The sequence below is a fragment of the Gobio gobio genome (genome assembly GCF_949357685.1).
Source record: "Gobio gobio genome assembly, chromosome: 19".
In the NCBI taxonomy this organism is placed as follows: domain Eukaryota; kingdom Metazoa; phylum Chordata; class Actinopteri; order Cypriniformes; family Gobionidae; genus Gobio; species Gobio gobio.
The window spans coordinates 34,984,113-35,011,507 of record NC_137112.1 but is presented as its reverse complement, the minus strand read 5'-3'; the positions used below and the strand labels follow the sequence as shown (position 1 = coordinate 35,011,507).

The 27,395-nt window shown below is 36.8% G+C and overlaps 2 protein-coding genes across 3 annotated transcripts in view; one reads left to right on the top strand and one right to left on the bottom strand.

Moving 5' to 3' along the window:
- Positions 1 to 431: 431 nt before the first annotated feature.
- cfap92 (cilia and flagella associated protein 92 (putative)) lies at positions 432 to 8,325 on the bottom strand (the record flags this gene model as incomplete). Its single annotated transcript, XM_079845360.1, has 9 exons — positions 432 to 714; positions 1,399 to 1,593; positions 1,701 to 2,521; positions 2,597 to 2,781; positions 3,825 to 3,941; positions 4,612 to 4,749; positions 5,152 to 5,371; positions 6,869 to 7,059; positions 8,256 to 8,325. 9 exons carry the CDS (start codon positions 8,323 to 8,325, stop codon positions 432 to 434), a joined length of 2,220 nt encoding a protein of 739 aa, XP_079701486.1.
- A 1,400-nt stretch (positions 8,326 to 9,725) lies between these two features.
- efcc1 (EF-hand and coiled-coil domain containing 1) overlaps positions 9,726 to 27,395 on the top strand; it is a 28,619-nt gene continuing 10,949 nt past the window's right edge. The window contains exons 1-5 of one of the 2 annotated variants that reach the window (XM_079845299.1): positions 9,726 to 10,514; positions 12,399 to 12,814; positions 24,744 to 24,892; positions 25,902 to 26,037; positions 26,196 to 26,361. In XM_079845299.1, the coding sequence (XP_079701425.1) occupies positions 9,738 to 10,514; positions 12,399 to 12,814; positions 24,744 to 24,892; positions 25,902 to 26,037; positions 26,196 to 26,361 (1,644 nt within the window). In that variant the 5' untranslated portion in view covers positions 9,726 to 9,737. The remainder of the gene's footprint in view (positions 10,515 to 12,398; positions 12,815 to 24,743; positions 24,893 to 25,901; positions 26,038 to 26,195; positions 26,362 to 27,395) is intronic. The other variant, XM_079845300.1, reaches the window with a different exon arrangement.

Here is a 27,395-nt window from a genome sequence, read left to right as displayed (position 1 = left end):
TGGCATGGCCTCAACAGCACCATTCTCAGCTCCTCTATCCGAGCATCGTCTGGACGCTTTGGGTGCTGGTTAGATTCAAAACTGCTCGTAAAACCTGGGTAAGAGAAGGGAATGCAAGTGGAGTCCTAGAAAGAGAACAAATAGTCACATTTTACTTACAGTTTGGCATTGCTAAATAAAGGCTTAGACGTTGTTTTTGACGCCAACCTTTGATAGTTCTCTGCAGAGTAGTTCTCCACCCCGAGTTGGAGAGTTCCTTGTTTGAACATTGTGGTAATGGATGGTCTGACTGTCAGTTACATTATGCAAAAGTGCATTTGGCTTTGGCTTTTGTAAGTCGCTACTCGCCCTATGGACATCTTCGATGTTTGCCTGAAATAAAAAATGCCTTTAATAAATTGCTAACTCAGTTTCCCCCCTCAAACATATAATTAATTCATTACCTGAATGAAGTTTTTCACATTATTGCCCTCATTCTGTTTCCATTGCAAATATTCTGTGTTGAAGTTGTCTAGTGGTATATGAGTTCTCTTTCGAATGTCACAATGATCAGGAATATCCTGAGATTCCTGGGACGCTGTTGCCATCCATAGCTTATCTCTCCCGAGATCCGATCCAAACTCCTTGCTTAAACTGAGAACCATGTCGGCTGACGGGAACAGATTGAGGCGCACTGCTTCTCGAAGCTTCTTGGCTTGGCGGATGTGGCTTATACTAAAAGGTTAGTTGAAAACATTTATTCTTTCTTGAACAATATCTCTGTATTTCACATTTGTTCATCTAGGTTTAGCAAAAACCACAGCAAATGCTTTTTTGTGAAGTATATATGTGACCCTGGACCAAAAAACCAGCCTTAAGTCTCACGGGTATATTTGTGGCAATAGCCAACATTGTATGGGTCAAAATTATCGATTTTTCCTTTATGCCAAAAATCATTAGGATATTAAGTAAAGATTATGTTCCTTGAAGATATTTAGTAATTTGTTCTTAACCTAAATATATATAAAAATTAGTAGTAGTAGTAATATGCATTGCCAAGGACTTAATTTGAACTACTTTAAAGGCTTTTATTTCTGCATCCTCAGATTTCAGATTTTCAAATAGTTTTATCTCGGCCAAATATTGTTCTAACAAACCATACCATATTTCAGATGATGTATAGATCTCAATTTTTAAAAAAAATTTACCCTTATGACTGGTTTTGTGGTCCAGGGTCACATATTGCATCCAAGTACACATAGTACTTTGTAACCATGTTGAAATTGCAGTCAAACCATTACACTCTACTAATCCAGTCACTGTTTTTTCTTTGTATACTGAGAAAACCAAGAAAAAAGGACCACGCTGCAACCTGTACGGAAAAGAAGATCTTTTCTTTGGGTGTAATTGCAATTATACCGTTTCATGGCTTCAAGACAGGCATGAGGAACCGTATTCCTGATAAACACCAGAGGCTCCATCATAATGGTCTCAAGTGGCTTCAGAAGGCAGGTCGGACTCAGACCCACGTCAAGCATGTCATACAGTCGCTCTGAGAAACTCAATCCTGAGTTATACAGCACAGTCACCTGTTCCTTCTCATCTTCATCCAACCTGGAAAAGATCAGATCGGTCTGTATGATCTTCAGGAATTTTTGCTTTGCTGCATATTGGTAAATGTTGTGCACATGTGGGAGCGTTTTAAATGATGACTTTCTTACTTCATAGGCACTGCAGTCCACAGTCTTTTGACTGCTTGATCCTTCAATCCTTCCAGAACAAGAAGGTGTAGAGCCGTATCCATCATATGAAATCCAGTGAGAACATTCAGCCTTTTGTTCTCTCTTTCTTTGACACTTATTTTATGACCAGATAGGACCCTTTGAATAGTTTCCTCTGGATAATGATTTAGTTGGAAGGCCTCTGCATTAATTTGTAGAATTTCGGATGTCAGTTTAGCTAAGATGCGAGTATTTTTATACTTAAAGACATAAATGATGCGACCAAAAGGACAATCTCCTTCATTATTGCCATCTTTAGGATTGAGGGGGTAAGCAATCTGCACCTGGACTTTTAGTTGGGCGTCAGCTTCCAGATAATTACTCACTGGTATTGCGATATCTGAGGGAATCTCATTTTCCGCAGAACACCTAATGGGCAATGTCAGCTTCAAATATTTACATCCTAGGAGAAGATCTGAAAGATCTAGTTTCGCTATTCCATATGGATCATGGTGTTCCGCATCTGCATTTAAGGCATTAAGAATGGTCCATAGATCTATACTTGTTAGTTTGGCATCATTGGGGTCAGTCCCAAATACAGCAGGTTTTCTGGAGGGTCTTTCATTTTTTCTATCCCGATCATGGACTTCGATCTCCATAGGTGGACCTCTAAGGAACTCGATCAGCTTTCCAGGATTTGGACCGGTAAAAATCACATTCACATCCTTAAAGTAGATATTAGCATTGTGATCGTGGCCTTTGGTTCTGTAAATAGGCATGTTGTGGAACTTGTACTGGCAGTAGACAGGAAGACATTTCTCCTATTGAAATATGAATATGATTATTCCTGTGTTTAATGTTGAATAATACAACTAATCATTTCTGAAATGGCATACCTTAAGCACATGGAAAGGAACGGGAGACGATGGCAGAGAAGAAGCAGATAAAACTGTGATGACTAGTGGATTGAGTTCAGCCTTTAGCTGCTCGGATAAAAGTGGCTGATCCAGAGTGATATTCCAAAATCCCTCTTTCACTTCTCGGGAACAGAATCCCAGGCAGTCAGTGAGCGTCATGCTCCCTAACATGAACAGCCAGGAGGCTAATATTTAAACAAATATATTCCATGTACAGCTGAATTTCAACAGTGTCACATGATCCTTCAGAAATAATTATGCTAATTTGGTGGTCAAGAAACATTTCTTATTATAAGTGTTAAAAATTGTGCTGCTTGATATTTTCATGGAAACAGCATTTTTTAGGATGTCTTTGATTTATAGAAAGTTCAAAAGAGCAGCATTTATTTGAACTCTTTAGAACTCTTTTGCAACATTATAGGTGTATTTAATGTCAGTTTTGATCAATTTAATCCATCCTTGCTGAATAAAAGGATTGATTTCTTTCAAGAAAAAACGTCTTTAAACTTTCGAACGGTAGTGTATAAGTCATTGTCTAACTATGGGAATGTCCTTCACTCCCATATCATTCTTCATAGCTGTAATTATAATAAAGATGAGAATTCTGTCTTCAATGGATAATGGTTTGCCAAAATAATAACAGGATTGGATGCTAGCCTCCATCCTGTAAAATCCAACCCTGCATTGAAAGAAGCTACATGTGATTGTCTGGCTCGGCTTAATGGAAACGAGGCTAAAATATTTCCCAAGCGAAGGCTTTCATCAGGAGCTCCTGCTGGGGGTCTGGATGAGACACATCAAAAGCTAAAGAAACAGTCGGTCGGATTTGGCTGGTGCCATTCCACAGCCAATTAGAGGCTAAGTAGCACGGACCCTGCAGGGAAGCCCCCTTACACGGATCCACCCCACAGCGCTCGGGGCATACGGGAAACAGCCCCTAAATGGCTGGCTGCCTTGCTTAAGTCATGTTCATGATGTATTGTATAAACATAACATTCACTTACAGGAAACCTGTGTATGAGAGCCATATGATTGGGAGAATACAACCGCTTTTGGCTACTTGATCCTAAAACTACCATAAGGACTTTAATGCAAGTGTCTTACTCCATGTCTAATGGTAAAGCTATACAAGAACATGAATCTTTACATGTTCAACAGACATACATGAACTTTATAGACTCTTCTGAGGTTGCTAGGAAGAAACTACCTGCAAGAAGAGGAGCGAAACTGAGTTCCAGTGAGGCAGCCTCCTTTTCCTGTTTGACCTCCTTGAGATCTGCAATAGTGGGTTTCTGGAAGAGTGTCCTCTTAGTGCGTGTTATTTCTATAAAGAAAGAGACAAGTAAAGTGACCACTGACATGCTATTTTGAGAGACAGTGATAAAAAAAACGCTGTTCAAATTTTTTAATTACATTTTTAAACCCAACAGTTGTGTTTTTCCATATTTGACCCAAACATGGATTGAAACAACCCAGCATTTGATATCAAGCTATTTAATAAGCGATCACAAGTATTAAATAATCAATCCTTTAAACAGTAGATTTAGATACCGTTCAAAAGTTTAGGGTCAGTGCGTTTTTTGAAAGGGGTTAATACTTTTATTTAGCAAGGATGCATTAAATTGATCAATAATTACAGTTAAGTCTTTTAAAATGTTACAAAAGATTGCTATTTAAAACAAAAGTTGTTCTTTTGAACTTTCCATTCATCAAAGAATCCTGAAAAAATCACGGTAATGGCTGCTGAAATTTCAATCTTGCCATCACAGGAATAAATTAAATGTTTAAATATATTCAAATAGAAAAGAGTTATTTTAAATTGTAATAATGTTTCACAGTTTACTGTATTTGTGATGATTTAAATAAACCCTTGGTGTGCATAAGAAATGTATTTTAAAAATCAATAAAACAAATCTTACTGAAACCTGTAACTGTACTTTTTTTGTCCTTATACCGTTACTTTGGTATTAATAAACATTAGCATTATGTCATACCTGTGGGAGAGCGAAGCTCCAAACGCTTCCTATAATCAGCTGAGACTGGATCTTTGCTGTGTTTCATAGATGTCCTTGTTCTCCTGTTCTCCTTCTCATAAATAGCTCTCATCTTAAAAACCATTTTCCTGATGCCACCTTTGAAGACATTTAGTGATGTTGCAACTGAAGATTTGTTCTAAGAATTATCACTGGAAATGCTGCATGTTTTATTGTGCTTTGTGATACATTAGTATAATATATGAGGATGTAACTAGCAGATCAGTCAAGGGTCATATCAGTCAAGCATCCGCCACACATGAGATCATGTTTCTGCTTACTGTAATGTAAATTAGATTAAATTAAAAAAACACTGTGGCCCCATCCTGGGTAAGCCAAATATTTATTTATTTATTTGTCTATCATAGCCACATTTCACTTCATAAAGTTATGCTCTGCAGTGTTTAAACTTGCTGTATAATAGAGGTATTCAAACCAGTGAAAGTTGTGGAAAATTGAATTAGGAGCACAATCAATAAAACAGTGGTAGATAGATCGTACCCATTTGATCAGGATCCTCTCCAGACCTCTCTTGTGGTAGTCTGAAGGCTTTGGGTCTGTCATCCCTGGCTTTGAAGGATATCTTGTCTTTGCTGTCCCATACTCGAACTGTGACCTTATGGGAGGCCATTTTAATTAGGAGCTCTCTGGTCACGTTGACTTTCAGATTCTGAGACCAACTCACCCACACCTGGTTTCCTTCTCGCCAAGGCTTCAGCACCTAGTTAGAACATCAAGGCACATCAGTTCCATGGTTTAACCCACTGGACCACCATCTCATTTGATGTAGTTTCACTCATCGCCTGCGGTTTCGATTCATGACCGGGAACAAACAAACACACTTGCAGAACTCCGTTGCTGCTCCAGAAAAACAAACTGCATCCACTGTTTCCTTAACGCTGGCTTATTTGGGAAGCTGAACAAGGTTATCTTTCCCTCACAACCAAAAACACACTTCTTTAGTGACATTGCTTATTTTGTGGTCTAAAAACAAAATGACAGCGCTGCAGACGGTTCCCTTAACCCGAAGCTCGTTGACGCTCTTGCTCTAGTTCTGGTTGATGTGCGCAGCGCATGTGCATGGGAGAAGTGCACATACAAGGCATTCCGCCCTTTATGAATTCATAAAGGGCCATACTCTGAAAAAAACTTTCCGAAACTTGTTTGAATCATGAAGGAGTGTATTTGGCACAGATATACTCTGTCATACGTCCAACTCGTTGTTGTTGTTTTTTTACATTTTGGCCATGTTTAGCATGAGAATCCAACTCTTTAACAGTGTAAGTCAGAGTGCATGAAATAGCATTAGACCAATGTTGAAATGATAATAATATTACACATTTATACTGTATTTTTGATCAAATAAATGCAGCCTTGGTGAGCATAACTCAAAAACATTAAACCAATAAATCTTACCAACCCCAAACTTGAGTCATTGTATACAGGATACATATAGGCCTACATATTTACATAAAGCCAACCGATATTTAGGCCTAATGTTAATATTTAAAAAAACATACTCGAACAACTTGAATGTTAGTGTATTGTATAACACATTTAATGTCACTGGGGGAGAAATATCAATTAAAACACATATGCAAAGATATCTCAAATGAGCAAATTATTCTGGTAACACTTTACAATAAGGTTCATTAGTTAACATTAGTAAACTACATTAACATGAACTAATAATGAACTGCACTTATAAACCATTTATTTATCTTTGTTAATGTTAATTTAAACATTTACTAATGCATTATTAAAATCTTGCTAACATTAGTTAATGCACTGTGAACTAACATGAACAAACATGAACAGTTGGATTTTTATGAACTAACGTTAACAAAGATTAACTAATGCTGAACAGAGGTGTTGTTTATGGTTAGTTCATGTTAACTAATGCATTAACTAATGTTAACGAATACAACCTTATTGTAAAGTGTTACCATTATTCTTTCTAAGTGGTAGACAAAAATTCTTCACCCTAAACAGCGAGGTGCACAAAAGAAATCCAAGAAGGCAATTAACTGAAACTCTAGCCCAGCTTTCTTTGGGTCAGTGATGCAAAACTGTATGCATAATGTATTAACATAGATTGACAACAAAAACAACTGTTTGGTTTTCAAGTCAAAGTAGTAGTTAATATCATTCTACATATAAATAATTGAGCACTTACAAGCTCCTGCTTATTATCCCCTAATTAATTCCAATAGTTTACCTTAGTCTCATTCGCCATGTAGAGTTTAGCCGCAGCACCAAACATCACTAGATCCGCTCTGATTGGTTCAGGCTCATCAGGCAGCATGTTGTACTCAATGCTGTAATAGCCCTCAGCTCTGGGGGCCTCCACTACCTTATTGGATGGGTCTTTTGTTGGCCCTTTCTTTCTTTCATCCTCCTCGTGTTCTACTTGATTTAAGAAAACACAGAATAATATTATTATTCATGCTAAAGTCACGTCACCTTTTCACAACACAGATTGCTTCACAGCAGCTTTACAGTGATGATAGGAAATTAATTTTGTTTTAGATGAAAAGCTAAAGTAAGTTTTTGATTGATAATTTCTGTTGTAAAAACTGATTTCAAAATGTAAAAACGCATGTAAAAAATATATTGCACAAAATGAAAACAATAATGTAAATATTATTAATATTTACATTAAATAATATTTATTAATAAGTGTGAAGTAAAAAATTCAAAGCGCATTTTAAAAAAACAAGCATGATTTAATCTCTTGAATGTCTTAGTGTGTGTGTGTTTTGGTCATAATTTAGACTTTTTTCAAATATAATTTCAGCTTTTTATCTCATAATTAGGATTTTTTTTTGTTGTTAATTTTATTTTAACAGATTTTTTGTATACACAGTTGCACATAATACAAACTAAAAAGGCAATAAATCAGACAATTAAGGCACAAAAAAATTAAAATAAAATAATAATAACAAAATAATATAAATAAATAAATAAATAAATAAATAAATAAATAAATAAATAAATAAATAAATAAATAAATAAATAAATAAATAAATAAATAAATAAATAAATAAAAATAAGAAGGAAAAAAAGAAAAATAAGATATGATTTTTAATCATAATTTAGACTTTTAAGTCATAATTTGACTTTAAATCCAAAAATTAAAATTTTTAAAGTCCTAGTTTCAACTGTTCATCTCACAATTACTTAGCATGTCATATTTTTTACTTTTTATCTAATAATGAGGACTCATAATTCATATTTTTTCAACGTTATCTTATAATTATGACTTAGCATGTCGTATTTTCGACTTTTTATCTCACTATTATGACTTTTAAAATCATATTTTTTACTTTTTATCTAATAATGAGGATATTTAAAATCATATTTTCAACATTTTATCTCTTAATTATGACTTGAATAATTTAGTGTTCCCAACTGAGCAAGCCAAAGCCAAAGTGTTTTAAAGTGCAAAGTGCTTTATATGACTATTTAGGCTTGACCATCTCGATTTATTTAATTTACTGATGTCAGGAAAAATTATTTCATCACCATCAAAATGCATATAAAATCTGATACATTTAAACAATATCACCTGCCTTTAAAAATGGCTAATGCAATGTTGACTGTACAGGTGACAATGTAGCTGGAGTTTGTTGTGAATGTTCCTTTTTTTCCGTCCACAGAACTGGTTTCTGGCATCTCCATATATAGATCTTCACTTTTGTCAGCACCAGGTCCACAGTCTGTGAGGAGTTCGGCGTTTAAATTAAAGTTGCCATTGTGTTCTAGAAAAATTGGTCTTGGATTAGAAGATATTAAAACACAACAAATACAGTACGCCTACTAATTGTACAGTAACTTAAATGATTTCAGATGGCGATAGGCTACTACATAACATTAAATAATCTGTATCTTGTATAATTTCTAATTTAAACATAATGTTCACTATTGTTTTATAAAGTTCAACAAAACTTACTGTACCATAACTGACAGCTGTTTTCCAGCATTCCCCTCGCCGCTACTTTTATGTTTTAATCGAGCGTATAAGCATTAGACAACTTTGAAGCGTTGGCTTTTGTTATATTGAATGCTTTGTGTTGCCTTGACAACCAGAGTCGCGTGAACATAATGAGGCGCGCGCGCTGGTAAATGGGAAATGACAAGCGGCTCATGAAACTGTAACTACAGTCAACAGCAGTTACATAGTGGCCAATCGACATTCGACTCCACCGGTACTTCAAAGCTTTTACTTACTAGAGGGGTGAAATGAAAAGATTGTTTCTGTTATAGCCTATGTATAAAGCAATTCCCTTGCACCCAAAAGAAAACGTTAGGGAAAGCAAAACTCTGTGTATTATAAGGGCATATTCGAATAAGGCAAATCCCAAAGTTCTCACATCCCTGTTGAAAAAAACAACATATGCTGGTAGGCTTGAAACATGGCAGCTGGTCCTGAGCTGGTTTAAGCTGGTCTTGAGCTGGTCCTGAGCTGGAGCTAGTTTCTTAGGACTAGCTCATGATGACCAGCTGCCATGCTTTTTCCCCCAACAGGGATAGCCTGTTACGGGTACAAGGCAGGCCTAAATGTACTTTTACAGTATTAAAAATACTGTATGAATATATTATGTACATTAGGATATTTATTCTACAGGATATTTTGTTATTTTGTTCGTTTATTGCGTTTTTTATTGTATAGGTCTATATTTGTTGTTTCTCTTTTGTGCATAAGTTAGGGGTTTATTTGCCATTGTTCATGAAAAATTCAATTTTGATTTACTTTGATTTATGATCTATTTTACAACCTGTATATTTCAGTAGATATTTTAAGTTGCAAAGTAGGCTAGCCTAGTTTTTAGTTTTTCGAGTATGTTTTTATCAACATTAGGCCTAAATATCGGTTGGTTTTATGTATAGGCTACCTAATATATAAGCCTATAGGTATCCTGCATATACTACAATGACTCGAAATGCCTTTTCAAAAGTTTTTTTCCCCTCTGCAGTTAAGATTTTGTGGGCAGTGCTCCCTTCACAGCAACGCCCCCACGCGCACAGCGCGAGAGTTTCTACTACAAGAGTGGGGCGGTCTGGTGTTCAGATGACATGAACTTGGTATGCTGTTTGTGTGCTTAGAGGATCTGTTGAATCCATTAATCCATTTAGGCTATATAAATGGAATTCTTGTGAGGGGAAAAAGGATGGAAAAGTCGGACGCATGCGATCCATACAGCCGACCCGCGCGCAGGACACAATGGATAGTGAGCACTCTGGCGTATCATTACGGACTAGACCGTGGAGTGGAAAACGAAATTATAGTCCTCGCAACCGGGTTGGATCAATACCTCCAAGAGATATTTCATCACCTAGACTGTCAGGGAGATGGAAAGATACCAGCCGAGGATTTTAACATTCTTTGTGAGATTTTAGGACTCAATAAAGAGTGTGATCTGGAGGAATGCGCGGGGATATTGGATAATCTACCCAAAGAGTTCAGCTTCAGGCAGTTTCACGCAAAACTCTGCGGTTACTTCAGTACCAAAGCTGGGTGTCATTATGAGAATGGGAGGTTGTTGGTTGGTAAGGAGAGCGAGCATATAGAGACGCAGATCAGACTCCGGAGCCCTTTGAGGCGGCGCGAGAAGCTGCTGTCGTTGGGTACCAGTAATAAGCGAGAAAGCGGAGAGCCTCCTTCTCCCACTGTCGATAGACACACATCAGGTTGTAGGCAGCTGAAATCCTGCACCAGGGAGTGTTACGAGGAAATCGTGGCCCTTGAGGAGGCCGAGGACAGGATAGCCAAACTTGAGGAAGAAAATGCGAGTCTCAGGGAGTTGGTGGAGGACATGCGCGCGGCTCTTCAAAGCAGTGATGCTCGATCACTGGCCTTACAGGTACAGTCATTGTGATACAGTTCATACTAATATATAGATACTATACATAGTAATAATATAAACTAAGCAACAACATTTTCTGCATAAAGTCTGCTTGATTATTAGGTCGAGTTAGTTATAAAAGGGCATAAAGGAATAGTTCACCCTAAAATGAAAATTCTGTCGTTTACTCTCCTTCAACTTGTTCCAAACCTGAGAAGACATTTTAAAGGATCTGGATAACCAGACAGTTGATGGTCCCCATTGACTTCCATTGTAGGGGGAAAATACTAGTTGGTGGGGACCATCAACCAATATTCTTTAAAATATCTTCTTTTGTGTTCAGCAGAAGAAAGAGACTCATGCAGGTTTTGAACAAGTTGAGGGAGAGTAAATGATGACAGAATTTTCATTTTAGGGTTAACTATTCCTTTAAGCCTATTTCTAGGTTGTTTTGGGGGTTCTTCTTGTTCGCAAACCCCAGTCTTTTAGTGGCCACATCTTAAAGCCTTATTTTCAGTCTAATGAAGATATTTTGACATACACAGGTGATATGTTAACCTTTTGCTAGCCTAATAAACTTCTCTGTGACAATTTATGGCTGCTATGAGTGGCAATGGGAGGTTGTTGTGTACTAGGGGTGGGCAACTCAAGATCCACTTTCCTACAGAGTTTAGCTCCAACCTTAATCAAACACACATGAACAAGCTGAGCAAGGTCTTCAGGATTACTAGAAAAAAAAACAGGCAGGTGAGTTTGATCAGAGTTGGCACTGAACTCTGCAGGAAAGTGGATCTTGAGGACCAAAGTTGCTCAGCCTTGGTCTATAGAGACCTTATGTAGCCTGCTTGTTGTGTTACGTCCTCTGGCCTGTATTTCCACAGCATGAAGGTAAGATCTTACGGATTTATTAATGAAATGCTCATTTTAAAACCTTCAAGGTCGATTGACATTTGTTATGACATCCGCTTCAAACATTACAATGCTCATGATAACTTTTGTTAAAGGGATAGTTCACCCAAAAATGAAAAATTGTGTATATGACATTCTTCTAGTTATATTACAAAAGTCCAGGCTAATCCAAGCATTAGAATTTGATTCATAGTTGCTCTGTTTTTGAAGTCCATAAAAAGTGCATCTGTCTGTCAAAAAACGGGCTCCACGCGGCTCCGGGGTGTTAATAAAGGCCTTCTGAAGCAAATCGACGCGTTTGTGTAAGAAAAATATTCATATTTAAAACTTTATCAAGTAAACTTTAGGCCGACCACCTTCCGTGGAAAAGTGTTGAATGTTGAAAGTGAAACTCAAGATGCGTACGTGACGTCATGACGGGCGTTGGTCGCATGTTAGTCTTTCGATCGGCAGGGGAACTTTCAACAATTTTTCCATAAATTGAACAGGGAAGGCGGTCAGCCGAAAGTTTACTTGATAAAGTTTTAAATATGGATATTTTTTTTACACAAACGCATCGATTCGCTTCAGAAGGCCTTTATTAACACCCCAGAGCCGCGTGGAGCACGTTATTTGATGGGCAGATGCACTTTTTATGGACTTCAAAAACAGAGCAACTATGAATCCAATTCTAATGCTTGGATTAGCCTGGACTTTTGTAATATAACTCAGATTTTATTCGTCTGAAAGAAAAATGTCATATACACCTAGGATGACTTGAGGGTGAGTAAATTATGGGCTAATTTTCATTTTTGGGTGAACTATCCCTTTAAGTCTACAATTAGTAAATTCACTTCACCGGCTAATTACTCTTTTACAGTGATGTCATAGAAATATACCGGGCAACCGCAAAAGCGGAAGTTCAAACACAAAATTCTCAAGATGGCTGACACAAAAGGTCTATACTATGTACCTTTCTTATCACATTCTCTGACATGCATCTGTGTGTCACAGGTGGGTCTATGGAAAAGCCACTCGAAACATAAACCAGAGGGTGGCTGTTTCATCGCCCACCAAAGGCGAACAGCCCAGAAGCCCAGCATTTCTGGGAACCTGAAGGACATCCAGAGTTTCCTGAGAGAAGTGGAGCTCATCCGGAATTCCCGGGATGGGCAGATCGAGGAGGCTATGTTCTTTAACCGGAAGCTGGAGCAAGAACTGCGAGTATCACGCGATACCGTGCTGATGCTTGAGGAATGTAACAGGACTCTAAAGAAGGAGCAGGTGGAGATGAGGAAGAGGGTGGAGGAAGCCAGACAAGCTGTGCTGAGTGGCCTCAAGAAAGTGAAGGAGCTGGAGTCCAAAGCCAGTCATGTGCCTGTTCTGCAGAGGCACGTTGAGCAGCTAGAGATGGAGCTCCTGTACTACAGGTTAGTATAATACTTACGTGAAGAGTTGGTTATCGTTGGCTATCGTCATTCTAAACCTGTTAACCCTGCATTGCGGTGCCAAACTTATACAGTGTGAAACGATGAGGTGTTAGAATGTAATGACTAGATGTTTAGCAACGGACAACCAATAGCGTCTGCAATATACAATACAAATATGCTCAATTTTAGAGCCTTTATGTAAACATATTGCATGCAGTGTCCGTCCAATCAGTGACACTGACACGCAAATATGCAAATAAGTTAACCCAGCATTTAGGAATGTACAGTGTGAAACGTCAGCTAAATATTGAGCTGTGTGAAATGTGAACCAAGATAACCCAGGATTTCGTTTACCTGGGGTTTAGAATGACCCAGGGTTAAGTGTGAAAAGCCCTTTTATTAACTGAACTACTGTTTCATGCCGTTTTGACAGTGCTTACGCATTAGGCCTAACTAGGGATCATATATTCTCACAGACGTTTGTAAGGGTGAGGTAATCTGTTTTTACATTGGTATAGCTTACTTCAGCAATCCTGAAGCATAAAGAAGACATTATCTTCACTTACCACAATTTGGCATCTGTTTCTGGGGATTTCACTGATGTAAATGTATAAGATTCTGTCCAAACATGACAATTTGGCAACTATCTTAACAAGTGAGGATGTTTACTTTAGCTATTTAACAGTTTCAAATGTATTACGGAAATTGCTGAGCTCATCCTTAAATATAACTCTGTTTTATGCTGCTGCTGTTTTTTGATAATGGCAGTTTGCATTTTGTTTATCAGGATTTTAATGAGATTACTGTGCTAGAAGCATTGTTGTCACCTGAACTAGACTGAATGCAGTAAACCGTCTCATTACATAATGCACCTTCAAATAATCACAGTGAACTGAGATTCATCTGGGTTAAAATGGCTCCCGCCAGAACTTGCTGGCCCTGATTGTGCAAACGTGTGCCAACATACATGTTATTTAGGTTGGCTTGATGTGGTTCTGCTTCTCGGGGGCAGACCCTGTTTTGTTTGGGTTCATTTAGTTGTCAACGTGTGTGGCAAATGGGCTCCCATTTTGGTTAGCTGAAATTATGCACAGCTACTGCTGGAAGCCACTCATTTCGTAGTTTGGGTTTTATACTTAGGCTGTCATTGAACTTTCCAAGCGCTCAACCATTTAATTTACGTTTAGAAGCAGTTAAGCTTAACGTCATCAGTGTTTACATATTTCTTGCATGCTAATTTTGGGACAGCATTCCTGGCAATCCTGATCAAAGTGGATTTACTGAAAGTCTAGAGTTTTTTTCTCATTTACAGAGACATTTATTTTGTCATTGAGGGATATTATATGCAGTCATGTTCTTCTCTTTCACAAATAAGAAGTCTAGCCTGCTCGTGGATTTAAAAAGACAAGATAGAGCGGAAATTAAGAGTTGAATTTATGAACGTTTGCGCTTTCATCACATCAATTCAATGGTCCGATGTGGGTTTTACTGACAGAAACACATTGACATTTTTTTTAATAAACATTCATTTTTATACCTCCAGGCTGCACTAATCTATGTGAAGTCTGTGGTGAACTTTACCAGGAAGCCTTTCTATGGCCCCTCCATTGATGCTCTTAAGCCAAATAATTCATTCCAGATCACAATGGAGCTGACACATTTGGGGAGAGTTCCTTTCAGCTTGGCAATGCCTGACCTAAACAGATTGAAAGTTCCCATCTATCTTCAAACAGTTTCCCCGCTCTACAGAATAATGGACAAACACTCCCTGTCTATATCCTAGCAACAACTCCTACCACCCTCATCAAGTTTAGAGATCTTGGCATGCTACTTAAGAAAGTTTAAAAGTAAGTTTCTATTTTTTAAAATGTTAAATACCAAATACTTGCGATGCTGCTGAAGAGCATGTTATTCAGAAGCGCTGCTTGTTGCTTTGTAGACTTTATTAGTTTGGGTGTAAATAATTCCTTGAGCTATATGCCGCTGTTTTAATATTCAGCCATAACCAGTAACAGACCTCACATCCCAAAGCTATATTTACAGTCTTCACACAGCAATGAATGCAGTTATTCAAAGTCATGTTGCCAGATATAGGGCCTTTTGGTGGACTGCAGTGTGGCCAGATGACATTTTAAAGCTAAATCAAATCCGGAAAGGCTAATACGGTTGTCTTCCCAAAGGGTATTTTGGGTGAGTTCACATAAACGTATTAAATATTTATGAATTGGTGTGAACATCCATCCCCCCAACCCATCAGTAAAAGGGATAGTTCACCCCAAAATGAAAATTACCCCATGATTTACTCACCCTCAAGCCATCCTAGGTGTATGACATTCTTCTTTCAGACTAATACAATCAGAGTTATATTAAATAATGTCCTGGCTAATCTAAGCTTTATAATGGCAGTGAATGGCAGCCCAATTTGAATCTCAAAAGGTGTATCCACCCATTATAAAAGTAATCCACACGGCTCCAGAGGGTTAATAAAGGCCTTCTGAAGCAAATCGATGGGTTTTTGTAAGAAAAAAATGTCCATATTTAACACGTAATAAAGTAAAATATCTAGCTTCCGGAAGGCGGTCTGCTAGAAGCAAGATATTTTACTTTATAAAGTTTTAAATATGGATATTTTCCTTACACAAACCCATCGATTCACTTCAGAAGGCCTTTATTAACCCCCCAGAGCCGTGTAGATTACTTTTATGATAGATGGATACACTTTTTTACAGTGTATAAAGCTTGGATTAGCCAGGACATTTTTTATACATGTCATATACACCTGATGGCTTGAGGGTGAGTAAATCATGGGATAATTTTCATTGTTGGGTGAACTATGACTTTAATGCTTGAGGCCTGGGGTCAGTAAAATCTTTTTAATAGAAATTAATACTTTTTATTAAGCAAGACCTCACTAAATGTTCAAAACTGATCAATTAAATGCTGTTCTTTTGAACTTTCCATTCATCATAAAAATTACGGTTTCCATAAAAATATGCAGCACAACTGTTTTCAACATTGATAATAATTAGAAATGTTTCTTGAGCACCAAATCAGCATATTAGAACGATTTCTGAGGGATCATGTGACACTGAAGACTGGAGTAATGATGCTGAAAATTCAGCTTTGATCACAGGAATAAATTACATTTTAAAATATATTTAAAATATAAATAAGTTATTTTTAATTATAATAATATTTCACAATATTACTTTTTTTAACTGTATTTTGTCATTTATTTCAAAAACAAAAGTCATCAGATAAGTAATTGTATTTATTTATTGTACATATGTATAAGAGATTTTCACCTAGGTTTAAGAACCACATTTCAATAACCAAAAATGATATATTACAAGTTAGACTGTGCATCTTTTTGTCTGGTACCAAAAAGATGTTTGTACCAGGTCATGGTACAATGTCACAAAGTAATATAGCTGAGGGCTTTCTGTTAAGATCACTATCAGTTGGTACACTAATAAAGCAACTTTCATTATTTATTTATTTATGTATTAGTGTTAAGTGTTTTGTTGTATTAATTAATTAATTAATTCAGCATAAGGGTGCCAAACTATTAAACTATTATGATTGAATAAAACAAACCAGCTTAGATTACCTGTTCCTTTTAAAAAGTTGAAAGTGAAAGTAATTGTAGCAGTCATAAGTCTCGTGTTTCAGCTGCTCTTTTCTGGGTGGGGGGGAATGTAAACGCGCATTGTGCCGTAGACACGTGCAGAGCGCTCTGGCTGGTATGTGGCAGATCAGAGCAGGGTTTTTTCTTTGAGGCCAGAACGCCCCATGGGCAAGTGCTGAAAGCTGGACAGTCTCTAGAGTGCATCCAATGGGCACACAGCTCTCTGAAAACAAAAACGCTGGAGGATAGCTTTTGATGCAGCTGCCAGTGGGCGAAGAGGATACCGGTCATGCTCCACGGGTCATGGACTGACCCGTTCACACTGAGAGCAATGCCTTTTATCTGGATAGAGAGGTGTGTCAGCTGGCGATTTTTCATGTCCTTTTTGTCCAGACCTTAATGCAGTTCTTGTAATAATTACACATTTTAATAGCTCACTTTATTTCAGTCCCCCCACCTGCCACTTTAACCTCTCCATCTGGCACGACAATAATCAATGATATTAGACTCTTTATCCGCATGAAAGGGATGTCTATTAAACAAATTTTCCCTTTCCTCAGATTAGTAATGGTCGTGGAAATGTTGCATTTCTAAAGACACTATTTAATATCAAATTTCTTTCTTTGAGATGATATATCTTTTAGCTTTATATCAAGCAATTGTGACTTTATATCACGCAATTGTGACTTTATATCACGCAATTGTGACTTTATATCATGCAATTGTGACTTTATATCACGCAATTGTAACTTTATATCACGCAATTGTGACTTTATATCTCCTAATTGTGACTTTATATCATGCAATTGTGACTTTGTATCATGCAATTGTAACTTTATGTCATACAATTGTGACTTTATATCACACAATTGTGACTTTATATCACGCAATTGTGACTATATCTCGCAATTTGGAATTGATATCTCGCAATTCAGAATTTATATCTCGCAATTGTGACTTTATATCACGCAATTGTGACTTTAAAAAAAAGAAGTCAGAATTATGAGATAAAAAGTCGCAATTATCTTTAATTTTTTATTCTGTGGCAGAAACAAGCTTCCATACAATGATGTTCTGGAAAAGTTAACTTTTAAAGTAAAATTTCTTATTATTATCAGGGTTGAAAACTGTTGTGCTGCTTAATATGTATAACATGTATAGAAAGTTCAAAAGAACAGCATTTATTTGAAATAGAAATTATTTGTAGCATTATATTGTCTTTATTGTCTTTTTTGACCAATTTGATGCATCCTTGCTGAATAAAAGTATGAATTTCTTTTTTTTAGATCTCACTGACCTCAAACGTTTGAATGGTAGTACAACTGAAAGTAATTATTGTGATACGTGGCCCCTGGAGATTCACTTTTTTTACGAGCCATTTCCGGTCATAGTCAACACTTTGCAGTCACCCAGAATGAGAGAAAGTCCAAGTGTAGATCTCACAGATATTGCGTAAGGTTTCCTGAAGACCTCTTGGCCCTAATAAAGAAAGAGGAAGAGGTTTAGATAGAGGCCAGGTCTCATGGGGGAGGTGGTGGGAACAGACCTGATCTGTTCAGTTCATTACCATGAAAAACACACCATCCGTGTGCGTCCTGCCTGGAGGCGTTTTCTCTCCCTCAGAAGAATCCAAGATGGACCGAAGCCCTCGGACTAGACCCCAAGAGAACCACAGCGAGGCAGACCTCAGGACAAAAGAGACAGACGGTGCGAGAGGAACAAAAAGAGGGGAGGGGGACAAGAGCCGCCATCTGGAGGAAGAGGCAAACACTCGGCTGTTTGTTCAGTGGGGATGAATTTCCACCATCTTACTCTATTTATCGCTCCGCTTTCAGACGTGCTTTATGTCCCTCTATTCATACCAGGTGAAAAGCATTGCATTTATCATCAGGTCTGTGCTGTTTTTTGAGCCCTGCTGACATCACAGAGACTGACATGTTAAATGTAAGGCCGTCTAACCGCTCAAAAATAATCAGTTATTATTCAGAGAACTATTATTTCAGCTGTGGTGCGGCCAAGTGTAAAATGTGTCCGGGTAACCTGTTGTACCTCAACACATAATAACAGGGCTGGACAGATGGAATGAACAGTCTTTTGAAAATTCCCTGTATTATGACTGAAGAAGGTAAAGAAATGTCAACAAAATGAGGCCTCATAAAAATGTTGTCTTTAGGAGGTCTTTATATGGCAGGCTTTTTTAGTCCAGTATTTTCTAAGCACTTTGAGAATGAAAAACTCCCAAGACCTTGACTTTTTTTCCACTTTCAAACACAGCTACGAACATTTCCCTTTCTCCTCCCACCCTCGGCCAGCTGATACTCTTGCTCTGCAGACCTCAGCACTTATATACTGCCCACCTTGCTAAGTTGGGGGAGAAATGTTCTCGAAAATGTACAGCTTTTCTCCTCCTGCTTCTTTGTGAACAGTGCTGTGTAATAACAGATTATATGTGATCTATATAATCAGATTCCAAAAATGAATTTTTTATTGATTGCAGAATTACATATAATTCACACATTGGCAATAAATTATTCATAACTGATTCATTCTCCCTAATTCTTCTTTTACATGTTCCACACACAGACCAGACACTCGTCAAATGGGTATATTACACTGAAAATTGAGAGGACACAGCATTTGACCACTGTATTTACAGAAATCTGTCACAGACTTTCAGTTATTTCATTAGTTTTAGTTTTCTCATGGACTTTTAGTTTGTATTCTTTAGTTCCTGTGTTCCTTTGTTTTCTTTTCCCGCCACTCCTTAGTTACTATAGTTAATGAGATGATTAGTTATTTATTTCAGTTCATCTGTGTACCATTAATTAACCTCATTTGCCTTAGTACTTAAGTTCCTTTGGTTCCTCAGTTCAGTGTCAGTTGTTGTTTGTGTTTAGAGCACACTGTTGCACATGCTGGAGTTTATTTTATCATTAAATTATTTAGTGTTTGGAACCTTTCTGACTCTTCATCATCTTTGGAACTTTCATAGCGTGACAAAATCAGTGTCTTTGTCTTTGGGAGGCTTTTGTATTGGGATGCATGATATACCGCCACCATATCAGCCGATATATGTTCATTTTTATTTTTAGTGTTATTGTTATCGGCCCGGTAAGAAAATTTGACCAATATATTAAAGCCGATAAATAATTATTTCCTTCAGCTGAGACACTTCTGATGCGCACTGTTCGCCATGATGGTTTTGAATTGCTTGAAATATGATTGGAATCACTTTTTTTTTTTATTCAGTTAATTGCGATATGTGCAGCACAAGTCCGTCATATAGGCCACATAAAATTATAATGAGAACATTATAATTGTGTGATTGGGACATCGCTTTTAATGGTGAAACTTTAGATTTCCTGAATGGTATTTTTCTTTTCATTTTTATATCATTATGGGACAAGATTATCTATGCAAATCAATGTGATAAGTTAAAAGTAGCCTAATCCAAAAGTTGTCTGATTATATAGCCTAAAATGTGTAATGTAATAGATTACTAACTACAATTTTTATGATGAAATTTGCAATCAGTAATGGACAACAATTAGCTAGTTTGCGAACACTTTTGACTTTTCTGAAATGGTCCATTTTATGTTTATGACTTGTTAAGGCGCGTAAACACTTTGCGAACCTCCTTCAGAGCTGTGTTTACTGGGACTGTCCTCATAATAACAAAGTTTCCTGACTCAATTAATTATCGTCTGGTTCCGTTTGGAATCTCCAGACGGTTCCAGACAGCACCCCCAGCAAGATCAGGTGATTTCCGAGATTTACGGCGTCTGTGTGCAGCCACACATGTTCCATGTCTGCCAGTTTGACTCAGCCTCTCTAGTCTTACTTAACCAGGTATTGTGTTACCATGGGCCTATACTCTTAATTGTGGACATCTGTTTCAGTCTCAAGATAAATCGATTGCTTTATCAGCGTTTATCAAGGACCTTGCAACATCCGGGCTGACCTAATCGTGTTATTTATGTGTTGTTTACCGTATATGATCGTCTCATCCTTCAAAATGCGCTCTGAGTCTTCATTCCATTGAAATTCTTCTCAAGTAAACTGGGTGCAAGAGGGGGTCTGGAAGTTCAGATCCTGTCGTAATAAACACAGGAAGTGCACGTCTAAACCACAAACAGCTGGGCTCGCCCCATGTTAGTACATCACTCCGATCCAGAGTAAATATAGTCTCAAGATAGAAACCTATTGTTAGGTTGACCACCAAAATAGAGTCCTAAGAATTGTTCAAGACGAGATGAGACGGGCAGCCAAAAGTGATACACATACTAATGAGATACAGACTTTACCACAGTTCTGTCTTGCATCTGTTTTGGTTTTGTAACTTGCCCTAAATTTTCTTATTTATTGCTAGCTCAATGCTGAAAGTATGATGAGTAAATGTTTTCTTTCTCTTTAAACACATACAGGTAGTATTTTAGCCTATGTGTCTCAAAGAAGAAAGGTTAGTTGTTCAATATGTGACTTGTAAAGTTCTCTTATCAGTGCTTCAGGCAGCTCATATAAGTGCTACAGCCAGTGCAGACTGTTCAGGAAGTGTCCAATCCACCTCCACTTCTCCACTGAAAGAAAATCGAGTTAGTTTCCAATAAATGTTGAGCATAAAACCTTCTGCTTTGAGTATAAATTCAAGTAATACTGCATTACAAAGAAACGTGATAGAATATCAGCCCATCCTCTTACAAATGCAGATTAATTCCTGTGTCTTCTGTCAGTGTTCACTAAATAATACCTTTCCTTTGTATAAGATGAATGTTTGGAAGACAGCGGAGATGGAATCAAACAGAATGAAATGAACGACTGGGAGAGCTAAAGTTTGCCAGATGGAGGTTCTGTCAAGTTTGAGCTTTGCAGTTTGTTTCATCCAGACATATGCTCTGTTCTCTTTCTCTGTGAAAGCTATGAAATAAAACCAGTATGTTTCAGCATCTAGTGTGCATGAGATTTTACATACTGTGTATCAAAATGATCTTATTTTATCAGAGCTCTACCCTAGAGGTTAGCGCACAATACTCATGTTGTAGTTGATTCTCAATATGATATGTTGAGCTACGCTGTGAGCTTGATTCTGGCTTGCTATAAACTTGTCTAATTTAATTTATAGTTTGATTTTACACCTCCCTTTTCATTATCCCTTAGAAAAAAGCACTTTGAAGCTATACAATTGTAAGATGGTACTTTAATATACACTACAGTTTGAAAGTTCAGGGTCAGTAAGATTTTATTTTACACTTTTTTGAAGTTTCAAATCGGACAAAAATACAGGAAAATCAGTAATATTGTGGAATATCATTACAATTTGAAGAAAAAACGATTTTAATATATTTTAAAATGTAATTTTCTCCTGTGATGGCAAAACTGTCATTACTCACGTCTTTAGTGTCACATGATCCTTCAGAAATCCTATGAAGCTTCTATATGAATGCACATAACATACAATTAATTGCCTCGTTTTACTAAATCGTGGCCATTGTAATAATTAATGTCCTTGTTTTAGGTCAATCAAAGTAAGGGAACGAATTGGTACAACGTGGCCACAATTTACTAAAACGAAGACACAAATGAATAAGTCATGGGAACGAATTCTTAATTCTTAGACATTATTTAACTAAAACGAGGTAACAAATTAGTAAAGCATGCCCACAATTGACTAAAACGAGAGAAATAATTCTCTATATATATTCTTGTCCACATACAGGGCTCCATACTAATTTGGTGCTCCATAAAAAACTTTTTGCTGCTTCCATAAACATGTTTTTGTGGAAACCGTGATACATTTTTGTCAGGAATCTTTTATAAATTTACATATTAATTCTTTAAAAAATCTTACTGACCCCAAAATTTTGAATCGTACCAATGTTACTAAATGATTACCATATTAAATGATTGTAACATTTACATGGTGCTACTATGGGATATGCCCCCTAAAACATATTATCTTAGAACATACAGTATTTTAAAAAAAATACTGTGGTAATGATTTGACAAAAATCCACTATTTAGTGATACCTCTGCAGTTGTTTCTGGTAAGAAGAAACTACTTTTCTCCACCCTTGAATTTTCATTTTGATTACATTTTCATAACCTCTTATGCAACTGTTCTGTTCTACTTTGTTTCTGACCAGACTTCTTTCACAGTCTGTGTTTGAAGGGGCCAAGATGGCTGGATCTAATATTGAGACTTTTTCCAAAAGTCTGGAGTGGATTCAGGTGTCTAGAGAGCTCCTTTAACTGCTCTCAATGTGTGCTCGCCCATCCATTTCTACAGACTGTGGGTTACTGAGGTTTTGGTTATTTGTTATTGACAGAAAGCAGATCCTGTCAGCAGTATTAGTCATATACACAATTCTAATCGCTTCTACAAGACTAATATTGACATTGAGCAGATGTGGCATATATATATATATATATATATATATATATATATATATATATATATATATATATATATATATATATATATATATATATATATATATATATATATATATATATATATATATATATATATATATATATATATATATATATATATATATATATATATATATATATATATATATATATATATATATATATATATATATATATATATATATATATATATATATATTTATGTATTTATTTACTAATGAAGATTAGTTCATATGTTTTTTTTTAGAAAATAACAATCATGTAATCATGTATGTTCAAAAATATGGGGTCAGTAATATTTTTTAATGTTTTTGAAAGAAGTTATGCTCAGCAAGGCTGCATTTATTTGATCAAAAATACAGTAAAAAAGTTTTGAAATTACAGTAATATTGTGAAATATTGTTACAGTTAAAAAAACTGTTTTCTATTGTAATTTATATAATTTATTACTGTGATGGCAAGGCTGAATTTTCAGCATCGTTACTCTTCAGTGTCACTTGATCCTACAGAAATCATTCTAATATGCTGATTTGCTGCTCAAAAAATATTTTTGAGAACAGTTGTTTTGTTTAATTTTTTTTTTCAAGATTCTTTTATTAATAGAAAGTTCAAAAGAACAGAATAATAGAAAATAATGTAAAAGTCTTACTTTTGATCAATTTAATGCATGCTTTCTGGGGGGGAAATGGTAGGGAAAATCAGTTTAATCTACACTTCAGTATGGATCACGTTATTCCAACACAAACTTCAACATCCTTGTCAGTTAAACTGTGCATGTACAGTCTCTTTATCATCAAGCCTAGACCATAATACCATACTTATGTCATTGGGTTCCTATAGCAACCCTGACAGGCCTGTTTAGGGTCTCCCTGGTACTCTCCTTCGGCAGCTGTGGGTCATCAGAGAGTACTGAAACCCACCTTTAACCGACCCACCCCCCTTTTCAAACACCCTTCACCCCCTCATCTGACAATGTGGATTCCAAATATTGACCTTAAACTGTGCGGAAGCATAGTGTACCGAGGGATGATTCTGTGGGCTCATACGGGCTATATTTATGGCCGCTCTGCACTGAAGGGTTCCTCATGGCAGCAGGATATATGCATGAGTGCACCCGGCTTGAAATTCTTTTTCATTTTTTCACTCTCTGGGATTCATGCTGGAGCAAATGGATTTCTGCAGCCTTTTACTTTTTTTCTCTCCTGCAGGCAAGACATTGTCATCTGGAAACATTTATTCTTTGATTCATGAAAGCCCCATATTGCATTTCTACTGTCGCAAAGCTCAGAAAAACGGTTGTGTTGAAATGACAGAAACATAATCGATTGCTTTCACTTACAGCTGTCTGGAAGAAGTAAAGACGCTCAAAAAATATGTTTATTTTAAAGTCAAATAATGTACTTTTAATAGCTAGCTTCTGATATGCGTTGTTGAAAATGAGATCAGATGTATGTTAAACGTTCATCATAATGCATACTGTTTTATGTTAGGGTCTAGTTATATATAGTTTTCATAATCTTTAATCTTTCTTTTTACTTTGATGCATCTAATGTCACCATGCCTGGCTAAAATTACCCACAACCACCTTCACTGCTCACAACTCCTCCTATGAGCCATTGAAAGTAATGAAAATGAAAATTACATTGATCAATTTTACTTGGCTTCTTTGTTAAATGAAGATGTGGAAATGATGTTTAGTGCTATATTTCATCAAATGTTTGTACATTAAAATAATGCATATTTAAATCAATGCAATTTAAGTGCAAGCCGTTTGTTTGCTAATATTACTGAAAAAGTGCTACTGTATATTGTCCTGAACCTAGAACCCTTTATGATCTGATCTACTCAGACCAGATATTTTATTCTTCACAGATCTGCAGTGTCTAAAGCATCCGTTCCATTCATCAGTAAACCGGACAGACGGTATAATGGGGCCAGTCAGCCTGCGCCACGCTGTTGTCTAGACACAGAGCAGGATCGACGCTCCCCGACGGGACGTGCAGAGACTGTTTCTGACACCAGTAAGACAAATATTGACATTACCCAACCCTTTTTTGAGACTCTGTTGATGTGCAACCTGTAAATAGTTGATACTGCCATTTTAAAGCTGCAGTCCGTAACTTTTTGCGCTCTAGCGGTTAATGAACAGAACTGCATGCGTCTTGTGGAAGAACATTGCAGCCGGAGCTACTTCTCTCTGTTTATGTCTATGGCGAGTCACGCAGGGACTGTGCTCCTCCGCAGCGGTTCCTACCAGACTGGCCTGAAATAGTCCCAATATAAACACTTATTATAAGTGTACCATAATGATTCAGGGTAAGACAAAAACACGGTTTGGAAAATGGATTCATGTTGTACATTCTCATTATATAATTTTTGGAAGTCTTGAACACAAAAAACGTTACGGACAGCAGCTTTAAATTATATTACTGATATTAGGTAATATTATAAAGTATATTATTGCAGATGTATGTGTATAATCTACAAAAACAAAGGTAACCTAACAAACATAATGTTCAAAAGTCTGAGGAACAAGTTTGTTTTTTTTAAACAAATTAATGCTATTATTGAGTAAGGATGCATTAAATTGATCAAAAAATACAGTAAATACATTTATAATATTACAATATTGATGATAATAAGAAATGAAGCGGCAAGTCAGTATATTAGAATATTTCCTGAAGGATCATGTGACACTGAAGACTGGAGTAATGATGCTGAAAATCCAGCTTTGCCATTACAAGAATAAATTACATTTGGAAATATATTAGAATAAAAGACAGTGATAACACATTGTAATAATATTTCACAATTTTACTGTATTTTGGATCAAATAAATGCAGCCTTGGTGAGCATAAGAGGCTTCTTTCAAGAAAATTAAGAATCTTACCGACCCCATATGGTAACATCTAAATGAACTGGTTTTATTCAAGTAAAAATGGTATGTGTTATTTGATTACTTTTTTTGGACACCTTGCTTGAAGTGTAATGAGATATTTCATGCATGTTTATGCTCCTATGTTTACATAGTGGAGGAGCAGCTTTTCCGTTCAGTGGAGGGTCAGGCGGCGTCCGATGAAGAGGAAGAGAGATGGACCGGAGAGCAGCAGAGACAAGTAGACGAGGTGAAGCGAATCCTCACCAGACTGTCCTGCTGTGGAGACAGGTACACCCATCCCTACTATATCATTTGATCGTTTGCAACTATTTGATTCTCAAAATCAAACAAGTTCCAAATCTGTCAGGAATGAAGAAATGGATCATAGCGAAACATTCTGACAGACGTGATAGTATTTTCCATCCTACTTGTTTTTGTGCTCTCAGGTGTGATGAGAAAGCAGTGAAGAAGCTGTTGTCTCATTTCGGCGACTCACGCACAGAGGAGAGTCAGACGGCCGTGCTAGAGCTGCTGGAGAGGGTCACGCGACTCAACAAACAACTAGAACTGAAGGAGAGTCAAGCCAGGAGGGCGGAGATGGACACAGACCAGGTATGACCATGCCGACTTCAAATGCTGATTTTTTTTTTCAGCTTGTAAGATAACATGATATATGGATATATTTAATTTGTATGTCATTTTCTCACCTTTAAGTCGTTTCAAACCTGTAGGACTTCATTTGTCATCTTTATTTTTTGCCAAAGCATTATTTTGCTTCGTTTCAGCTATGAGAAAGAGACATACACACTTGCTGTTCATGTTTTCTGAAGCAATGAAGGGAGGGGTGTCTTTGTTTGAGTTGATTTCAAATATCAACAGTGTTCAACAGCGTTTCTCAGAAATCCCTTAGGCTGCGTCCCAATTCGCATACTATCCGTACTAAATAGTATTCGAAAAAATAATTAGTATGTCCCAAATCTTAGTATGTTGAAAAAAGTATTCCAAAGATTCCCGGATGGTTTACTATTTCCGGTCAGAATCCGAAGTGCAGATCGATGCGCACTCTAACGGCTGATATTGCCCACAACCCATTGCGAGATGGATGGATTCGAGGATTCGATTAGAACTACAAACGCGGATAAAAAGTGTTAAAAAACTACAAACATAGCGGTTACGCGAGTCTGACGGTTAAGTGGAGAGGATTAGATAAAGTGGTTTGAGTGAGCAATTATCAGTATTTAACCTGACGAAAAGATATTTATTCAATATTATCCACATTATATTTCTCCTTCAGCAGCATTGAGAACTTTTGTAATGATACGTTTGGCCATTAACTTTGCAAACACATGAGAGGAGTCTCTGCATTAAAGACCCACAAAAGGCAGATCAAAGAGCGACTACATTTCTCTCCGATACGGTAGGAAATTAAATTGAAAGTGGGGGATTTGAACTGTGACGATGATTGACAGGGCAGTTTAAACGGTGACGGGACGCACGTAACAGAGTCTGTTAAAGATGACGAAGTAGTATGTCCCAAAGCTTGCATACTCTTCTGCTACACACTCAAAAGTATATTCTTTTTCTTCACAAAAAGAGTGCATACTTTTAGGACGTAGTATAAGTAGGCGAATTGGGACGCAGCCTTA